The sequence below is a fragment of the Mastigoproctus giganteus genome, chromosome 7 (genome assembly GCF_048544385.1).
Source record: "Mastigoproctus giganteus isolate SK-2022 chromosome 7, ASM4854438v1, whole genome shotgun sequence".
Lineage (NCBI taxonomy): Eukaryota > Metazoa > Arthropoda > Arachnida > Uropygi > Thelyphonidae > Mastigoproctus > Mastigoproctus giganteus.
In genome coordinates this window covers 125,980,743-126,003,360 of record NC_143581.1, presented here as the reverse complement: position 1 = coordinate 126,003,360, position 22,618 = coordinate 125,980,743, and the positions used below count along the sequence as shown (strand labels likewise).

At 38.3% G+C, this 22,618-nt stretch overlaps 1 protein-coding gene across 1 annotated transcript in view; it reads left to right on the top strand.

Annotated features, from left to right (window-relative positions):
* The window catches only part of unc80 (unc80, NALCN channel complex subunit), a 1,843,891-nt gene that overhangs the window by 1,011,526 nt on the left and 809,747 nt on the right, over positions 1 to 22,618 (top strand). Inside the window, exons 36-37 of the mRNA XM_090378420.1 lie at positions 6,039 to 6,182; positions 16,843 to 17,027. Of these exons, the coding sequence (XP_090234546.1) occupies positions 6,039 to 6,182; positions 16,843 to 17,027 (329 nt within the window). The remainder of the gene's footprint in view (positions 1 to 6,038; positions 6,183 to 16,842; positions 17,028 to 22,618) is intronic.

Here is a 22,618-nt window from a genome sequence, read left to right as displayed (position 1 = left end):
TACTGAAACAAATATTTCGTAGATAACACTCGTAGATTTCGTAGATAACACTCGTTACTGAAACGTAAATATAGCGTTATAACTGTGTTGGGATACAAGTTTAGGATTTAATTTTGTACTGAAATTGAAATTTTATTGAAAGTAAATTGAAATCATGACTCAAACCAGAGCAGCAAAGCAAAAGGCTCAAGCTAATGGGAATGCTGTGGCTCAGGGGAGAACTGAGGGGGGGGCAGTTGCCCTCTGAATCACAGCCTTTTAAGATGCACTATTTGCTTGATGTTTGCGGAGCAGTCAGGTATGGGACATGATACTGCCATGGGGGATGTCTTTGTATGTGCGCAATGCAAGGAGTGTAAGGAAATCAGACGACAACTCAGCGTTGTTATGGGCCTATATGAGAGCTTGAAGGACAGGGTGGATGCCCTCGAAGGATTACAAGTGAGGGGCCCATCAAGCTCTCAGCTGCCCATGCCAATGCCAGAGCTTGCACTTGGTCATCGCGCAACACAGCGGCAACCCCCAAGGCAGAATGCGCTGGTCCCAAAGGATCTAGTAGTTGTTGGTGACTGATTAATTTGGCGTATTTATTCTTTACTCGACCTTGCACTTGCATAAAAGTATCGGTAAGGGTATCCACGTGTTACAAGTCGCAACTCTGCTGAATGAGAAGTTTTTTAGCATTATTTAGCCGCTTATTGAATATTTTTTACATCAAATTATTTTTTGTAAGTAGCTTATAGACCTAGTAAGGATCGTTAGTTTATTCTGAATTGAGACAGCGAGATTTGAAATTTAATTAATACTTAAGTGTCCATAGATTTACCGTTCGTAACTTCCCGCCTTTGTCTTTGTCATACAATCGTTATACATCAAACCTAGATAGCATTAGTATAGTATAAGTTATAATATTTTCAGTGATCGGTAAAATCTATTAAACTTGTTGAACTTCGTTGGCATTTAAATTGTACTTTTAACTAAATACATATACCGACTTAGATTACAAACATAACATAATTAATTAATACCTAACTGATACGGAAGTTATATAAAGGGAACTCGGAGATAATTAATACTTAACACTAAACAATATATATCCCGTTATAACTGTGTGGGAGATAAGTTAGGGTTATAAACTGAAATTGAAATTTTATTTAAATTAAAAGAACCATGACTCAGACCAGAGCAGCAAAACAAAAGGCTCAAGCTAATGGAAGTGCTGTGGCTCAGAGGAGAATTGAGGGGGGCAGTTGCCTTCTGAATCACAGCCTTCTAAAATGCACAGCTTGCATGATGTTTGTGGAGCATTCAGGTACGGGACATGATATTGCCATGGGGGATGTCTTTGTGTGTCCGCGATGCAAGGAGTGTATCGAAATCAGGCAACAACTCAGCGTTCTTATGGGCCTATATGAGAGCTTGAAGGACAGGGTGGATGCCCTCGAAGGAACTAAATTGAGGGGCCCATCAAGCTCTCAGCTGTCCACATCAATGGCAGAGCTTGCACTTGGTCATCGCGCAACACAGTGGCAACCCCCAAGGCAGAATGCGCTGGTCGCAAAGGATCTAGTAGTTGTTGGTGACTCTATTGTCAGGGAAACGGGAAACATGCTTTGTAAAAAGGATAGGTAGAACAGGACCAGGATATGTCTGCCAGGGGCAAAGGTTGATGACGTTGTAGAGCAGATATCTTTTAAGGGCTACTCTTGATATCACTACTCTTGATATCACTAATGAGATCAAGAGTAGGAGACCGGCAGAATTGCTTAACAAGTACAGGTCACTGTTGAAAAAAAGCCGTGAAATAGGGTTGAATTTGAAAGTGTCTGCAATTCTGCAAAGACACGATAGGAGGGAGTATATGATGAGAGCCTTGTCGATCAATTCGGTCCTGTAAAGATTGTGCTAGGCTCAAGGGTTAGAATTTTTTTCAGCCTGGACTATACTTGTTAACAGGAGAGATTGCTTCTACAGGGTTGGGATACACTTAAATAGAAAGGGTGTAAGAATATTTGCTGATGCTATTGAGGCAGTGTTAGGTGGGTCGGAAAACTGCTAGCTTGGGGGGAGACAAAGATGAATAGATTAACAGTAGCCACTGGCAGAGGTGAAAGAGATTCTTGCACTGCTTCTATTGGAATGAGCAGAAGCATGAAAAACAAGATGCAGGATATTTTAGAGACTGCTGGGAGTCATTGCGGTACAAGTAAACACAGTGGGTTGTGTTACGGTAGCTAAGAATAGAAATAGGTGCATGTATACTTGCGTGTGCACCAATGCTAGGAGTCTAGTAAATAAATTTGATGAATTTGAGGTATTGCTCAAAACATCAAAGGCAGATATTGATGGGATATCAGAGACGTGGTGTCATGGTGTCACACAGATATAAGGAATGCAGAACTGGAATTTGGGGTGTACAACGTCTACAGAAAGGATAGACTGGATAGGAAGGGAGGAGGGGTTATGCTATTAGTTAAGAAATACATAAAATCCAAGAAAGTGAAGCCAGTGGACATTGCTGGACAGTGCAGTGTCGAGTCAGTTTGGTGTGACATAAGCATTGGGAGATCAAAATTGAGCATAGGAGTGTGCTATAGGCCTAATGACCCTGATGAGTACAATAAGAAACTGTACAGGGAAATAGAGTGGGCTAGTAAATCAGAGAGTCTTATAATGGGAGATTTAAATTTCCCAGATATTGACTGGAATTTGGGGGCTGGTCACTCACACACTAGCAAGGTTTTTGTGGATTTATTGGATGATTTTTTTCTACATCAGCATGTTCGGAAGGCAACTAGAGGGAGGAATACTCTTGATTTGATTATCAGCAGTGATTCTTCGTGCATTAACAATCTGCAGATAAATGAACCACTAGGTGGCAGTGATCACAGTGTGCTGAAGTGGGATTTACTCAAAGAGGTAACTACCATTAGGGGAAAAGGGAAGGGTTATTGCTTTCGTAAAGGCAACTACGATAGACTGAGACAGTATTTAAATTCTATACAGTGGGACCAACTGATGATGTTACCAACAGCAAATGCAAAATGGGAAGCATTCAAAGAACTTATCTTGGAAGCTATTAGGCTTTACATACCAACTAAGAAATATTGTTCAAGGTTTAGGCCTAAATGGATGTCGGATGAACTGATGAGGCATATGGCAGAGAAGAAACATGCATGGGATACATACAAATTAACACATGACAAAGAAGTCTATGATAGATACAAGTTGATCTGTAACCAAGTTACAAAGGAGGTTAGGCCGGCGAAGGCAGATTACAAGAAATCTTTGGCAAGGGATGCAAAGAAAAACAACAAAGAGTTCTTTACTTATGTAAACTCTAGAAGGAAGGGGATGAATCAGATTGGTCCACTTGATATCGATGGGTGAACTGTTGATGATCCTGCTTAGGTAGCTAACAAACTAAATGAATATTTTCTATCGACATTCACACATGAGGAGTTATTTAGCGAGGGGAAAGCCAGAGTTGTATTCAACTCTAGCAGTAAGCTAGAGAATCTTGTAATAACTGAGAGTAAAGTGGAGGAGAAATTGTTGAAGATAAACACAAGAAAGGCACCTGTGGTGGATGGGATCTATCCAGTTATATTAAAGGAGGCAGCAGAGGAAGTAAGCAAACCCTTAACCATAATTATCAGAGCTTCCTTGGACTCAGGGGAGGTACCCACAGACTGGAGATGTGCAAATGTGACCCCAATTCACAAAGGAGGATCAAAGGCTGACACAAGTAATTATAGACCTGAGCTTAACTTCTGTTCCAGGAAAATTAATGGAGGCACTAATTAAAGAAGCACTGCAGGATCATTTAGACAAGACTTCAGTTATAGCTCGGACACAGCATAGTTTTGTTAAGTGGAAGTCTTGCCTGACCAATTTGATTGGATACTATGATGCAGTCACAAAGGAACTGGATGCCGGGAATAACATTGATATTATATACTTGGATCTTAGAAAGGCTTTTGATACTGTTGCACATGGAAGACTGCTGCACAAATTGGAGCAGTGTGACATTGGAGGCAAATTGCTGCTGTGGATAAAGGGGTGGCTGAGGGGGAGAAGACAGAGAGTGGTAATCAATGGACACTGCTCGTCATGGACTAATGTTATTAGTGGAGTCCCTCAGGGCTCAGTGTTGGGTACATTATTGTTTTCTGTATTCATAAATGATATTGACGATGGTATATCAAGCTTAATGTCGAAGTTTGCAGACGATACAAAGGTAGGCAGGGTTGTCAAGGGCACTACTGACACTATGCTGCTGCAACAGGATCTGGAAAGGTTGAGCAGATGGGCTGAGAGGTGGCAAATGAAGTTTAACATTGACAAATGTAAAGTACTACATATGGGAAACAGCAACCCCAGAGCAACATATCAACTCTACACTGACAGTGGTAGAGAATGAAAGGGACCTGGGGGTGGTTGTGCAGGCAGATATGAAGTTTTCTGAGTAGTGCAGACGGGCTGCAAGAGTAGCTCATGGTGTATTGTCGATGATACATAGGAATTTTTCTAGCAGGGATGAGGAGGTGATTATTCCCTTGTATAAGGCAATGGTCAGGCCACACCTAGAGTACTGTATACAGGTCTGGAGGCCTCATTTCAAGAAGGATGTAGAGCTGCTGGAACGAGTACAGAGAAGGGCAACAAGATTAGTGAATGGAACAAAGGGGTGCTCTTACGAAGAAAGGCTTAAATTTTGCAAATTACAGTGTCTGGAGACTAGGCACCAGCGAGGTGATCTGATAGAGGTGTATAAAGCCTTGAATGGTTTGAGCATGCTCAATGCTGATGGGATTCTTCCTCTCGCTCAGAATAATCACCTGAAAGGGCATAAATTCAAATTGAGGAAAGACAGATTTAGGATAGACGTGCAGAAATTTTTCTTTAGCCAGCGGGTGGTTGGTTGTTGGAACAGACTTCCATCCCTTGTCATGGAAGTTGATAGCCTAAATAAGTTTAAGGCTCAGCTGGACATGTATTTTGAACGAACAGAGGGGTGAAGTGGAAGTGGTTATTTTTTATATATTTAATTTAGTTTATTATTTTTTTTTGTCTGATGCTGCATAAGCTTGCTTTCTTGCATCAAATGCCTCTACTAATGCTAATTATCTGGACTGGCAAAATGTATACATTGATGTTTGCACAAATAGAATATACTTTATTTTGTAACAGTTTCTTATGGGCCCAGATATGGACAAAGCAGCCAATTATGTCATTAAAACTTTCTTAAATTCAGCAATGACTTACTTCCAGACCAATCTAACATGTAACAGCTAGTCAATGTCCATTCACAGTTCAGCTCTAACCTCACCAAATTAGTTCTTTTTCTTATTTGTTCCTTTTGCTTCTGTCCTTTGGAACAGCTTTTCTTGTAACCAATTCCTCAAAAATTATAATCTACAGCAATTCAAGTCCAACATAATTAAGTATCTTCTTTCTTCTCAATGCACATGCTATGTATAGGTCCTGTAGGTTCCAGTAATCTTTCTTGTTTGGGCAGTGCATAAAAAAAAATAATAATAATGTTACTTATTTTATATTATGTGCTTCATTTATAGGCATTTTCACAAATGAATTTTCATGAAATTATACATTTTTCTCTTTAAGAAACATTAACGTTGGAATCATTCAAAATTTAAATTATGCAAATAGAAAGTTACATTTGTGTCAACAATTTTATTTGCACCTTCCCCCTCCTTATCAGCATTACTGTCCTTTGTTGGACTTGTTTATTATTTGTATGATATTCAAATTTATGTGTTCACTAGTTCTAGCTCTTTATAGAGACCTGCATGTCTGTAATGGGAATGGGGTGAAACCGCAGGCTAAATTTTTCACAATTTTTAAACATGTATATACTTTTTTAACATTTACAATTATATCTGCTTTTACAAGCAGTTCTTTATAAAATGAATGTAGCTTTGTTGAAATGAAGTGTAGTGTTCTTATCAGACAAATTTAATGAAAGATATTGTAAATAATCTTTTTAGTAAATGAAATGGTATATATTTTACTAGGTGATGAAGATCAAACTCTTGAAAGAAGCTCGCCTCACCATTTACAAATTGCACAAGCATTATTTCCATCATGTCTTTGCTCTGCAGCAATTTCCATCATAAACATGATAGAAGATTCTCAAGTTACTCCAGAAGGTATTTCAGGTAAATGAATATTAATATATAATTTTTCTTTTTTATTCTCTCTCTCCCTCTCTCTCTCTCTCACTGCTGCCTACATGTATATATATATTTTAAAAGAGTTCTAATTATTTAAGTTATCTGTTTTCTTATGCTTTTTTATACTTAATAATCTGGAACTGCACTAGTTATAGAGTTCTTCAGTTTTTGTAACCATTAAACAAATATTGCAACCAAGCTATCTTCTGAGAATACTATAATTGCAGGGTAAGATTAATCAGGAATAAAGATTGCTGATACCAATGAATTTATAAAATCAACAGGTAATCATGTTGTTGGTTTTATCTGTTTTCTAGGAATATTTGAATACCTAGCCACCATGTTAACAGCCTCATCCAATCAATGATTTTCATATGATCTGATTATATTTGTATGCCCTTAGGAAATATGCATGGCTACTCATAGATAATATTCTGTTCTGTATTCTGTGTAGTGTGTGAATTTTTCTGACCATATCAGTATAGGTGACTGACTTTTTTTCTTTTTTATGTGAACCCCAAAAACGAGAGGTATTAGAACCTATAGTACTTAGTACTGTGCTTGGGTTGGAGACTGAGAAGACGAAAGAAGATATTTGTTGACACTGGACTTGAACTTCTGTAGATTGTAATTTTCAGGAAATACGTATGAAGGAAGGTTGTTCCAGAAAACGGCAGGTTGAATGAATAAATGAGGAAGATGAAAAGTTGGTTCTGTGGATTTGAAGTTGGACAGTAAATGGATGTTGGCTGGTGGCGGCACGTGTTTGGACTATTTTGAAAGAGAGAGCGGGAATTATAGAAGCCAATTCAGAAGAACAGTGCCCATGGAAGTATCTGTGGAAGTGGCATGCAGCTGAAACAGTACGTCCATGAGAAAGCGAGTGGAGAGACTGTTAGAGATAAATCATTAATTAACCTAACTGCCCTCTTCTGAATGGAATCAAGAAGCCTGAGAGAGGTTTTGGGTGCACCACCTCAGATGTGGGAACAATATTCCATGGCAGGGCGGATTTGTGATTTATACAGAGTGAGCAGCTGTTTGGAAGAAAAGTAACGCCGAGAGCAAAAGAGAAAACCAAGTTTTTTAGATGCAGAGGAAGCAATATTTGTAATGTGCTTGTGGGAAGAGAGATTAGAAGTCAGGGTAATCCCCAAAAGAGATATATCATTTTGCCTAGAAATCGGAGAGATTAAAGATAAGCATAGGAGCAGAAGAATCGTTTTTGCAAGATATAAGACAAGACTGAGTTTAAGAGGGTTGAAATCAACTAAGTTGTCTTTTCCCCTCTGGAGAATTACCTGAAGATTGGCATTTAAGGAATTGGTAGTAGATTTTCGAGAAGTTGAAGCTGATTGAGCAGGACAAGGTTTCTCAAAATGGAAAGTGGAATGCAATGTGCTAACATCGGCAAAACTATGGATAGGATTTCCAGTCAGTGGAAGAAGGTCATTAATACAAAAGAGGAAAATAGTGGGGGAAAGAACTGAACCTTGGGGGACACCGACATTAGTGGAGAAGTTAGAAGACAGAGAGCCATCTGCCATCACCCTCAGTGAGCGATCAGAGAGAAAACTGGATAACCAATTACTAAAAACAGTTGGCAAACCATAAGATAGAAGCTTGTTTAGAAGACTTTTATGCCAAACACGATCAAAAGCCTTTGAGATGTCAAGAGCAACTACTTGTGTTTCACTGAACCTTTCCATTGAATTAGTCCATAAATGGGTAACATAAGCCAGAATATCACCAATGGATCGACACTGACAAAATCCATACTGGCGATTGATCAGATGGAAGGTTTCTAGGTAGTTTAAGAGTTGGCGGTTAATTGACTTCTCCATTACTTTAGAAAGAGTAGAAGTAATTGCAATGGGACGATAATTGGATGGGAGGGATTTGTCACCCTTTTTAGGAACTGGTTGGATATGAGCAAATTTCCAAGCAGAAGGAAAAACACGTTTGGAATAAGAAAGTGAAAAAAGGCGGCAAAGAATAGGAGTAAGTTCAGGAGCACAGGTTTTGAGAACAAGTGGAGAAATACCATCAGGACCTGGAGCTTTCTTAGCACCAAGATTCATCAAAATCCTTCTGATATCCTTTTGACAGAAGACCACAGGAGGCATTAAATGGAGCGTGTTGGGAATGGTGGGAGGTGTTTTTCCAAGATCATTAATACATGAGCTGGAAGAAAAATGGGATGCTAGCAGGTCAGCTTTATCCTTGGCTGAAGTGATAACAGAACCATCTGATTTGGACAGAGGTGGGAGCAGAGATGGGCAAAAGTTGCGGCCAATAGCTTTGGCAAGAGACCAGAATGCTCGGCTACCATTAGGGCAAGAAGCAAGTTTTCTACTCTTAGCCTGTTCAAACTCTAGTTTGGACTGATTAATAACTGCTTTACAATTGTTGCGAGCTTTGGTGTAGGCAGAAAATGAAACTGAAGAATTAGAAACAAGCCAATTACAATATGCAACATTCTTCTCTTGAACAGCCTTAGCACATTTATTGGAAAACCAAGGTATAGATAAAGGATGAGATTTTAAAGTGGAGTGTGGGATAAAGGATTCCATTCCTTCAAGAATAATTTCACTGACACGATCTGAGCAAACGTTGACATCAGAAGTTTTGAAACAGTAATCCGACCAAGGAAAAGAAGAAAAGAAGTCTCGCAGGTCATCCCATTTTGCATTCTTGTAATGCCAAACAACACGAGGTTGGGAATAGCCATGAGATAAAGGTTCCATTGGAGAAGAGACAATCACCAAGTTGTGATCTGAAGTGCCTAAAGGACCCCTCACTTCGACCATGTACTTAGAAGGGTTGTTTGTGAGAAAAAGATCAAGCATATTGGCTGTATGATTAGAATTGTCCAGTATTCAATGCTATGTGAATGTTAAATTCTTATCAGATATAAGTAAAAGAAGAAGAAAACATTGTGTTTGAAAAATAATATAGTTTAAAGAAAGCCAAGTATAACTAAGATACAGATTTTACTAGTTGACACTTTTCTGCTATTCTCAATATCTTTTGATTCCTTGTTATTACAGGGTTATCAAATTATGCTATCCAATTTGCATTAACATTAATAGAGGTACATGATGCAAGAAAGCAAGCTTATACAGCATCAGCCAAAAAAAAAAGAAAAAAAAAACCTTCCCATTTCACTGATCCATTCATTCCAAATGTTTGTCTAGTTCTGCCTTGAATTTCTTTAAGATATCAACTTCCACAACAGCAGATCGAAGTTCGTTCCAGCAATTAACTACCCGCTGGCTAAAAGCAAACTTGCGCATATCAATTCTACAACTGTCTTTCCTCAGTTTGAATCTATGCCCCCTCAGGTTTGTAATCTGAGCAAGAGGAAGCATCCCATCAGCATCGAGTCTGTTCAATCCTTTCAAGGCCTTATACACTTTAATCAGATTGCCTTGCAAGTGCCTAGTCTCCAGAAGCTGCAATTTGCAGAACTTAAGCCTTTCTTCATAAGAGCATCCCTTTGTTCCCTTACCAGTCTTGTTTTCCTTCTCTGTACTCATTCTAGCAACTCTAACTTCCTAAAATTGGGCTTCCAGAACTGTATGCCGTACTCAAGGTGTGGGCTGACCATTGTCTTATGCAAGAGGATAATCACTTCCTTATCCCTGCTTGCAAAATTCCTGTATATCATTGACAAGACCCCATGACTTACTCTGGCGCCTGTCTGCACTGCTCAGAAAACTTCATATCTGACTATACAATTACTCCCAGGTCTCTTTCATTCTCCACTATCCTAAGTCTAACACCACAGTTGGTACATTTCTCTGGGATTATTGCTACCCATATACAGTACTTTGCATATGTCAGTGTTAAACTTCAGTTGCCACTTCTCAACCTATTTGCCCAACTTTTCCAGATCCTGTTGCAGCAGCATACTGTCATTACTGTTATTAACAACCCTGCCAACTGTTGTATCATCTTCAAACTTTGACATTAAGCTTCATATACCTTCATCAATATCATTGATAAATATACAAAACAACAATGGGTCACATGCCGAACTCTGTTGTTGTTGTTGTTGTTGTTTGGTTTTTAGGAGCATTAGCAGCTGAGGCCATATTGCTCCGGGATTTGCAGTGGTCATTCCCTGACCTTTCCGCATCCTCCGTATTTGGTGGTCATGGGCTCGAACCCCGGTCTAATCAAGAAGCGTGTGTTACACACTGCTGCTCCTGCCCACCTGGCTACGGAGGCGCCACCGAACTCTGAGGGACACCACTAATAACATTATTCCAAGTAGAGCAGTACCCACTGATTGCCACTCTCTAGCTTCTCCTACTCAAGCATCCTTTTATCCGTTGTAGCAACCTTCCCTTAATGCCATACTGTTCCAATTTTTACAGTAGTGTTCCACGTTAAAATTAATTCAACAGTAGTCTTCCATGTTCAAATTAATTCAACAATTAATTTGAATGTACAACAGCATCAAAAGCTTTCATGAAATTCAAGTATATGATATCAAAATTCATTTCTGCATCCAGTTCCTTTGTGACCACATCGTAGTATTCAATCAAATTGATCAGATAAGACTCCCCTTGACAAACCTATGCTGTGTCTGAATTATTGCTGCTGTCTTGTCTAGGTGATCCTGCAATGCTTCTTTAACCAGTGATTACATTATTTTCCCTGGAACAGAAGTCAAACTTACAGGTCTGTAATTACTCGTTTCACCGTTCAATCATCCCCATTGTGAATTGGAGATACATTTCCACATCTCCAGTCCGTGGGAACTTCCACTAATTCCAAGGATACTCTCATAATTATGGCTAAGGGTTTGCTTACTTCCTTTGCCACCTTTAATATAACTGGATAGATCCCATCTATCCAGTTATATTTGTTGGAATTTGTTGGTGGCCAGAACAGCTTCTCAGGGAGCTATGTGACTGGAAGAAGAATAAGACCCAGTTATATTAAATATTCTTATATTTAACTTCAACAATTTCACCTCCTTTGCTCTCAGTTATTACAAAATAATTTAACCATCTGTTAGAGTCTGATAAACATTTGGCTCTCTCCTCCTTGAATAACTCCTCATGTGTGAATGTTGATGCAAAATACACATTTAGTTCTGCAGCTATTTGAGAATAATCATCTACAGTCAAACCATTGATATCAAGTGGACCAATCCGGTTCATCCCCTTCCTTTTAGAGTTTATATAAGTAAAGAAGTCTTTGCTGTTTTTCTTTGCATCCTTTTCCAAAGAATTTTCATAACCTGCCTTCACTTGTCTAATCTCCTTTGTAACTCGATTACAGACTAGTCTGTAATGCTTCTTTAATTGCCACATTTAATATAACTGAATAGATCCCATCTATCCAGTTATATTTGTTGGAATTTGTTGGTGGCCAGAACAGCTCCTCAGGGAGCTGTGTGACTGGAAGAAGAATAAGATCTACCTTATATCTATCTTATAGCTTGTACCTAGGCTTATGTGTAACCTGACAATTTATGTGCATCCCATGCATTTTTCTTCTCTGCCACAAGTCTCATTAGTTCATCTAATGTTCATTTACACCTAAACCTTGAACAGTATTTCTTAGTTGGTATGAAGAGCATAGTAACTTCTAAGATTAATTCCTTAAATGCTTCCCATTTAGAATTTGGTGTTGGTATCATCATCATCAGTTGGTCCCACTGCATAGAATTTTAAAAACTGTCTGAGACTACTGTGGTCACCTTTATAAAATAAAAACTCTTCTCTTTACCCCTGATGGTAGTTACATCTTTGAGTAAATCCCACATCAGTACACTGTAATCACTGCCACCTAGTGGTTCCTTTATCTGCAGATTCTTAGTGCATGAATTAAAATAATTATCTCAGACATAAAAATAAGTATCACTCATATGATTTGATAAAAGAACTTTTAAATTGGTCTTTCTGTAAATAGGATTTTCTTCCCTTTCCTGTAGAACAGAAAAAAATTGAATTAAAAGAAAAGTCTCTTCAAAAGAGAATACATTGTTACATTATTTTCAATGTCTTGCCAACCACTAGATAGTTGTTTTGCTTTTTATAGACACGTCATCATCAAAAGAAGAATAATGCTACTGGTGCTTTATCAATGTAGTACCTGACATGCCTATGACAATTTGACTATAAGATGAGAGGCCAAGAAGAATATCTCATTGAAGTTTTCAGATTAGAGCTACAATTGCTCATTGGCCCATCTATTAACAATGTTTCTGTTGGAGGAATTGCATTCACTTTCTTTAAAGGAGAGTCAAAATTTTATATTTTGTATCATGAGTTTACCAAGTTAAGCATCTTACCAGTATAGTATCTGACAACCCCATGATGGTTTGAATTTGAAAGTGTCTGCAATTCTGCCCAGACACGATAGGAGGGAGTATATGATGAGAGCCTTGTCGATCAATTCGACCCTGGAAAGATTGTGCAAGGCTCAAGGGGTAGAATTTTTTTCAGCCTGGACTGTACTTGTTAACAGGAGAGATTGCTTCTACAGGGATGGGATACACTTAAATAGATAGGGTGCAAGAATATTTGCTGATGCTATCGAGGCAGTGTTAGGTGGGTCGGAAAACTGCTAGCTTGGGGGGAGACAAAGACCAATAGATTGACAGTAGCCACTGGCAGAGGTGAAAGAGATTCTTGCACTGCTTCTATTAGAATGAGCAGAAGCCTGAAAAACAAGATGCATGGTATTTCAGAGACTGCTGGGAGCCATTGCGGTACAAGTAAACACATGGGTTGTGTTAGGGTAGCTAAGAATAGAAACAGGTGCAGGTATACTTGCGTGTACACCAATGCTAGGAGTTTAGTAAATAAATTTGATGAATTTGAGGTATTGCTCAAAACATCAAAGGCAGATATTGTTGGGATATCAGAGACGTGGTGTCACACAGATATAAGGGATGCAGAACTGCAATTTGGGGAGTACAACGTCTACAGAAAGGATAGACAGGATAGGAAGGGGGGAGGGGTTATGCTATTAGTTAAGAAACACATAAAAACCAAGGAAGTGAAGCCAGTCGACATCGCCGGATAGTGCAGTGTTGAGTCAGTTTGGTGTGACATAAGCGTTGGGAGATCAAAATTGAGAGTAGGAGTGTGCTATAGGCCTAATGACTCTGATGAGTATAATAAGGAACTGTACAGGGAAATAGAGTGGGCCAGTAAATCAGAGAGTCTTATAATGGGAGATTTTAATTTCCCAGATATTGACTGGAATTTGGGGGCTGGTTACTCACACAATAGCAGGGCTTTTGTGGATTTATTGGATGATTGTTTTCTACATCAGCATGTTCAGGAGGCAACTAGAGGGAGCAATACTCTTGATTTGATTATCAGCAGTGATTCTTCATGCATTAAGAATCTGCAGATATATGAACCACTAGGTGGCAGTGATCACAGTGTGCTGAAGAGGTAACTCTTCAACACACTGATTTACTCAAAGAGGTAACTACCATTAGGGGTAAAGGGAAGTGTTATTGCTTCCGTAAAGGCGACTACGATGGACTGAAACAGTATTTAAATTCTATACAGTGGGACCAACTGTTGATGTTACCAACAGCAAATTCAAAATGGGAAGCATTCAAAGAACTTATCTTGGAAGCTACTAGGCTTTACATACCAACCAAGAAATATTGTTCAAGGTTTAGGCCAAAATGGATGTCAGATGAACTAATGGATGTCAGATGACGCAGAAGCCTATGATAGATACAAGTTGATATGCAACCAAGTTACAAAGGAGGTTAGGCAGGCGAAGGCAGATTATGAGAAATCCTTGGCAAGGGATGCAAAGAGAAACAGCAAAGAGTTCTTTCCTTATGTAAACTCTAGAAGGAAGGGGATGAATCAGATTGGTCCACTTGATATAGATGGGTCAACTGTTGATGATCCTGCTCAGGTAGCTAACAAACTAAATGAATATTTTGCATCGACATTCACACATGAGGAGCTATTCAGCAAGGGGAATGCCAGAGGTGTATTCAACTCTAGCAGTAAGCTACAGAATCTTGAAATAACTGGGAGTAAAGTGGAGGAGAAACTGTTGAAGATAAACACAAGAAAGGCACCCGGGATGGATGGGATCTATCCAGTTATATTAAAGGAGGCAGCAAAGGAAGTAAGCAAACCCTTAGCCATAATTATGAGAGCTTCCTTGGACTCAGGGGAGGTACCCATAGACCGGAAATGTGCAAATGTGACCCCAATTCACAAAGGAGGATCAAAGGCTGACACAAGTAATTATAGACCTGTGAGCTTAACTTCTGTTCCAGGAAAATTAATGGAGGCACTGGTTAAAGAAGCACTGCAGGATCATTTAGACAAGACTTCAGTTATAGCTCAGACACAGCATGGTTTTGTTAAGGGGAAGTCTTGCCTGACCAACTTGATTGGATACTATGATGCAGTCACAAAAGAACTGGATGCAGGGAATAACTTTGATATTATATACTTGGATCTTAGAAAGGCTTTTGATACTGTTGCACATGGAAGACTGCTACACAAATTGGAGCAATGTGACATTGGAGGCAAATTGCTGCTATGGATAAAGGGGTGGTTGAGGGGGATTTTTTTTTTTTTTTAATTTGGTAGTTGTTGGCGCATCGGCTTCTGTGGCCATATTGCACCTCCCAAGGTTTTTGCAGTACTTTGATCCAGCCCGAGGCGGGAATCGAACCCGCGACCTTGGTTGAGGGGGAGAAGACAGAGAGTGGTAATCAATGGACACTGTTCATCGTGGACTAATGTTATTAGTGGAGTCCCTCAGGGCTCAGTGTTGGGTCCATTATTGTTTTCTGTATTTATAAATGATATTGATGATGGTATATCAAGCTTAATGTCCAAGATTGCAGATGATACAAAGGTTGGCAGGGTTGTCAAGGACACTACTGACACTATGCTGCTGTAATAGGATCTGGAAAGGTTGAGCAGATGGGCTGAGAGGTGGCAAATGAAGTTTAACATTGACAAATGTAAAGTACTACACATGGGAAACAGCAACCCCCAGAGCAACGTATCAACTCTGTGGTACTACACTGACAGTGGTAGAGAATGGAAGGGACTTGGGGGTGGTTGTGCAGGCAGATATGAAGTTCTCTGAGCAGTGCAGACGGGCTGCAAGAGTAGCTCATGGACTATTGTCAATGATATACAGGAATTTTTCCAGCAGGGATAAGGAGGTGATTATTCCATTGTATAAGGCAATGGTCAGGCCACACCTAGAGTACTGTATACAGGTCTTGAGGCCTCATTTCAAGAAGGATGTAGAGCTGCTGGAACGAGTACAGAGAAGGGCAACAAGATTAGTGAATGGAACAAAGGGGTGCTCTTACGAAGAAAGGCTTAAGTTTTGCAAATTACAGTGTCTGGAGAATAGGCACCAGCGAGGTGATCTGATAGAGGTGTATAAAGCCTTGAATGGTTTAAGCATGCTCAATGCTGATGGGATTCTTCCTCTAGCTCAGAAAAATCACGTGAGAGGGCATAAATTCAAATTGAGGAAAGACAGATGTAGGATAGACGTGCGGAAATTTGCCTTTAGCCAGCGGGTGGTTGGTTGGTGGAACAGACTTCCATCCTTTGTGGTGGAGGTTGATAGCCTAAATAAGTTTAAGGCTCAGCTGGACAGGTATTTTGAACGAACAGAGAGGTGAAGTGGAAATGGTTTTTTTTTTTTTTTTTTTTTTTTGGCTGATGCTGCATAAGCTTGCTTTCTTGCATCAAATGCCTCTACTAATGCTAATGCTAATGGTTTAACACACACGACAAAAGATGCAAAAAAGATATATTGCCACTTTATTGGTTTAAATTAAAGTATTCAGATTAAGGCTATGATATAAAATTTTCATAATTTAGCATTTAGATAACACATCTTGGTAAACTCATGGTACAAAATATCAAATTTTGACTCTCCTTTAAAGAAAGTGAATGCAATTCCTCCAATAGAAACATTGTTAATAGGTGGGCCAATGAGCAATTAGCCCATGAGCAATTGTAGCTCTAAACTGAAAACTTCAATGAGATATTCTTCTTGGCCTCTCATCTTATAGTCAAATTGTCGTAGGCATGTCAGGTGCTATACTGATGAAGCACCAGTAGCATTATTCTTCTTTTAGAGAAATGTTTCTGTTTGTTAGTAAAGGAACTCATGGTGATAATCTCACAAACTGAGAGAATATTTCTTCTGAAAAAGCTTTTGGTTTTTTGTTTGAATTTTGAATGTTCTATAAAAAATGAATGCAAAGAGTCCTGTTTTAAAAATATTGTGAAATTTGAAAGCTGTATGTGATGTCTTATTTCTTTTAAAGTAATTCATAGTTTTGATAATGCAATATTCCCCTGTTTTAAGATGGATCATTCTGGTGTGGCTCCATTAGAGAAACAGGGAGTCTATGTTTGAGTTCTAAAGGGAGTTGTGATTTGAGATATATAACTTTTCCATAACATAATGGAGCCATTGGATATCCAAATAAATTCACATTATTTCACATATTAAATAACAATGGATATCCATTGTTATTTAATATTTGTCTTGAGTAATCTACTTAGCATAATTTGTATAGGTATAGACAAGCCAATTTGACAGCATTACTTTTCAGTAAGTATACTGAAATATGTGTTATTATTTTTTCTCCCAGTTTATGAAGTTGCAGATAAAGTTATTAGACTGTGTTTAGTAGAAGACAGTGCTCTCTTCTTACGTCATATACTGGAAAAGCTGACTAGAGAAAAGCAAGATACTATGTTTCAAGTGTTACGGAAGTTACTTCGTTTTATGCCTTGTCTTCCTGCACAGTCAGCATATACCATTTATAATTATCTGGTTTGTATCACATATTTATTATTATTTTAAATTTAATGCGGTAATTAGAAGATTAGCAAATACAAGATTTATCCAAAAATCTCTCCAGTTTCAAGGTAATCATATAAGATACAATTGAATAAGTCTTGTTGATCATGCAATTTTTTTAAATACTAAATAAACTTTTTCCATTGCAGGTACAAAATGTCCTAATTAAATATACAATAAAGAATTGTCCTTTAGTCGTTAATGGGAGCACAGTGGACATTTAGAAGAAAGTTTGTTTTGTGATGTGACAACAACTTCAGTAATGGGCAAAAATCCCCATTATCTTTAGATCCACGAATATTAACAAAAGCATAACTAAATTAACCAGGATATTTTTTGGATGGGGCTTAGAGGGAAACAGGCATTCTGTGTGTTATCAGACACTCAGTCAAAAAAAACCCCCAATGGATTCAATATCTTTCTATTTTAGAAGATTTAGGAGAAGTCTGATTGGCCTATCTCCCTAAAATCCACTAATGTGCACCTTTTTGTTGATAAACCATGTTACATCACTTTGATGGCAGTGAACGTGCAGGGTGGTTCCCTTCAAGATGCCTGGTCAGCGTGAAGAGGAAAAGACCAAACCCTCCAGCACATGACAACATGACGAAACAAATGGCCCTCAGTCCCCAGTGGCTTTCACTCTCCCTCTTATGGCAGTGAGAGGATCAGAGTAGAAGTAGAGGGTGCTAAGAATTTCTGGGTACAACCAGGCTGCCATGCACAGAAACTGAACTTGGCCTGTTACAATGTAAGATCGCTCATCAGTGAAGAGAGGATATTAGAGTTGGAAAAGGAATTAGAAAATGTGAATTGGAATGTCACCAGCTTGGTTGAAACAACAAGAAATGAAATCACTTTATCAAGTTTATCAAATGGACATCTGCCATACACAAAATGGAAACAGTGAAAAGAATGAAGGTGGAGTTGGCCTTTGGTCCATAAAGATATAAAAAACAACATTTTGGAATTCAAAAGTACATCACTAAGGGTGTCAAGATTACTACTCAGGATTTCTAAGAGGTACGAAAAAAAGGTTATAATGATATGTGTACCAACGTTGAGCCATTATGATGAAGAGGTTGAAGAAATATACACAAAATTGAGAGAATTCTAGTTGAACAGAAAATTCACTACACCATCATTATGGTGCACTTCAATTCTAAGTTTGGAAAGAGATAAAAGAGAATGGAAAGGGAAACTATAGGAAATTTTGAAGTTGGTGAAAGAAATGAAAGCAGTGAAAGACTTGTGGAATTTGCACAATCTCGAGGAATATCAGTAATGAACACTTTTTTCAAAAAAAGGAAAAGCCCAATGTAATTGGGGCTTTTCCTTTTTGAAATGGGAAATTGAGGCCTAATGGAATTGGCTTCACCCTCACTAAAAGATGATATTTTGTGAACAGTATTGCCGTCCTGAGAAAGTTAAATGTTGGAAGTGATTACGGCTTGGTAAGATGCACACAATATAGATGTAAGAAAAGAAATAAAAAAACTGAATCAAGTAAATAATACAAAGGTCTTTAAGATAACAGAAGAGAAGAAAAAGCAGTATATACTGGAACTTAAGAACAAGTTGCAGGCCATTCAGGACCAAGATATTGACATGGAGTACAATAACTTTCTGAAAGTGATGAAGCCCAAGAAATCAATAGGTAAAAAGAAATCCAAAGAAAAAAAATTAATCAAAAAACACTTGTCATAATGAACCAAAGCCGACAAATGAAGAGAAAGATAAACACCAAGAAGGACAACATTGAGTATACCGAGTTATGCAAAGCCATTAGAAAGAGACTCAGAGTGGACATAAGAAGATTTAACACAAGGAAAGTAGAACAAGAATTAAGGGAAAACAAAAGACTTAAATCAGCAGTCATGAGCAGTAATACATAAAGACAAATAATACTGAATCTGAAGAATAGTGATGGTGTACTTATAAATAGCAGAGAAGGCATAATTCAAATAGCAGAAGACTGCAGCGCCTCCGTAGCCAGATGGGAAGGAGCAGCAGTGCGCAGCACACGCTTCTTGATTAGACCGGGGTTCGAGCCCATCACCACCAAATACGGAGGATGCGGAAAGGTTAGTGATGACCACTGCATATTCACAGAGCAATATGGCCTTAGTTGCTAATACCCCTAAAAACCAAATAACAAACAAACAAGCAGAAGACTGCTATAAAGTATTATACAAAGAGCAAGGGAATTGTTGTTGTTATTTGGTTTTTAGGAGCATTAGCAACTAAGGCCATATTGCTCCGGGATATGCGGTGGTCATTCCCTGAATGACCTTTCCGCATCCTCCGTATTTGGTGGTGACGGGCTCGAACCCCGGTCTAATCAAGAAGCGTGTGCTACGCACTGCTGCTCCTTCCCACCTGGCTACGGAGGCGCCGCTAGCAAGGGAATGATGCCAGCAGTGGGGAAGATGGATCACAAATTTGCAACACATACAACTTACCCAATATCCTACCTGATGAGATAGAACATGCATTGAAGAAAATGAAGAGTCAAGAAGCCCCAGGTGAAGATGAAGTTATTGTAGAGTTGTTAAAATTGGGAGGATGAAAGACATGACACAGAAACTGCAAGACTCTTCACAAAATACATTAGGAAAGGTGTGACCCCTAAGGAGTGGAATAATGCAATCATAATTTTGTTTCATAAGAAAGGAGACAAATCAAAAATTGGAAATTATAAACCAGTTAGCTTGTTGTCCCACATCTACAAGTTGTTCACAAGGGTCATTACTAACAGATTAGAAAGAATACTTGACGAGAATCAACCGAAAGAGCAAGCTGGCTTTAGGACAGGATTCTCAACCCTGGATCACCTTCACATAATATCACAGCTAATGGAGAAAGCGAATGAATATAAAACACCATTATGCCTAGCATTTGTGGATTATGAAAAGTCATTTGACTGCATACAGCAAAAGGCGATATTTCAGGAACTAGAAAGATGAGGCATAGGCACCACATACATTATGATTTTGAAGAAAATATATGAGAATGTTTCCTCCTTTATTAGACTAGACAGAGACAGTAACAAATTTAAAATTGAGAAGGGAGTTTGACAAGGAGACACAATATCTCCGAAGTTGTTTACTGCTTCCTTTGAGGAAGCTTTCAGAAGATTGGACTGGTCGCAGAAAAGAGTCGGTGTGAATGGAGAAACTATTTATGGTTTACAGATGACTTTGTGATCATAAGCCACAATCCCGAAGAATTAGGGGAAAACCTTAATCAGTTATGCAGAGTTATTAAGGATTTTGGACTAAAGATGAATATGACTAAAGCAAAAGTAATCATGAACAAGTTTGCCACAGAAAGGGATATAAAATTGTTGAAGCAGTAGAAATTGAAAAGGTGGATTCATATACTTATCTTGCACAAGTCATTAGCTGTAACAATGATAAATGGCTGGAAGTTAAGAGAAGAATAAATTTCAGATAGATAGCATTCAGGAAATATAGTCACATACTGAGGAGCAATATCCCAACTTGTCTGAAAAATCAAACAACGAACCAATATATACTCCCCACCATGACTTATGAAGTGAAACTTGGGCACTCACCAAAAGAATGGAAGAGAAGCTGAAAACTATGCAGTGAAAAATGGAACAAATTATGTTAGGAATCATACTGTTGGATTAGAAGAGAAACATGGATTAAGTAGCAAACACAAATAAAGGACATTCTTATGAAAATTAAAGAACTGAAATGGACTTGGGAAGGACACATAGCTTGAAGACATGATGACAGATGGACTAAGAAAATAACAGAATGATACCCAAGAGGAGCTAAAAGAAAACCTGGAAGACAACAACAGAGATGGACAGATGAAATTCAAGAGTGCATGGGTAGTAAATGGATGGCCATATCACAAAACAAAAGGAACTGGAAAGTTGCTGGAGAGGCCTTCATCCTGCAGTGGATCAAAAATGACTGATGATGCCATTTTTTGGATGTGCTCATTAACAGTGTATAGAAATGTTTCTCTGCTCATTGTCAATTCCAGTAATAGATAACAGGCTTTTTAAAGTAGATATTCTGTATGAACACCAACTGAAAATTTTCCCATTATTAAACAATGGGGAAAATTTATATTTGTGTATAAATAACATCTTAATGCAGTGTACTGAATTGCTTACAAATATGCATGGGTAGGGTTATTAGGGGGCAGAGTCAAATACTAAACAAACAGTTATTTCAGCGACCACTTATTTTAGTAATGAGTTCAATTGCTAAATCAAATCATTTAGTTTAGTAATTGATCCTCCTTCCACATTAGTGTTTATTTCAATTTTAGCATATTTTTTTACCAAATGGTAAAACATAGCCTATTAATCTATTTTAGTCTATTACTCTGTTAATTTATTTTAGTCTATTAATATAAGAGAAAATTGGGAAGTATGATCTTCAACATGTTTGAAAAGTTAGTGAGATATAGAAAAGAGTAAATAAATAAGTATTCTTTATTATACAATGAGAGACACTGAACAGTATTCCTAATCATGACTTTGAAAGGCTTGTTTCCTTCTTGGAAATAATGTTTTTCAAAAAATCTTGCTTGTCATAATTTCTTGCATATTATAATCATGGCCGTAGTAGATAACACACACACACACACACACACACACACACACACACACACACACACACACACACACACACACACACACACACACACACACACACACACACACACACACACACACACAGAGGGAGAGAGAGAGAATTATCTCTTCATTCAACAAAACTGTTGTACAAACACTTTGTACAACCCTGGCCTCCTTCAAGATTCCATGGGGTTAGGTGGGGTTAATAGATTATAATGGGCAAAACGCAAATAAAGTAAAAAAAGTGAAGATTTATAGAATTAAAGAACGACATAAAAACATGAAATACAATAGTTTCAGATAATCAGTGTCATACCTTGCACTAGATTTGCTAGGGCTTGTTAGGTCCTTCTAATCATCGAGCATATCTGCCTTTGAAAGACAAATATAACTAGCAATTTGCAAAATTGAAATGGGTAAAATGCAGTGACTGTCAATTTACTGAAGGAAAACTACAACAATATATTTTTGGAATCTGTGGCCTCTCTGAAAATAATTTTTTTGCACACTTAATTGGAAATATGAAATTTAAATAGCCATAGAAAATGACTTAAACCTGCAGTGTGCACATGAGGAAATACCATCTTAAACAAAAGAACAAAGGTAGCAAGGTAGAAAAGAATGTTGGGTAACAGAATTGAGACACAGAGAGCGGGCAAAGAGAGAGAGAGAGAGAGAGAGAGAGAGAGAGAGAGAGAGAGAGAGAGAGAGAGAGAGAGAGAGAGAGAGAGAGAATAATCTTTTTCTGTCATAAGGAGTAGAGGAGTAAATTGGGAATAATGTGGCTTCAGTGAAAAGCAGTGAGCTTTTTTTTCTTCTTCTTTTGTACAGTTAATTGGGATGAAGGAAAAGTTAAGGAAACTGCTTTAGCAAATTGGTAATTTGTTTTAAAAAAGAGTTGAACTGCTGATTTAACCTGGCAGTGGTTATGCCCTAAATTGTA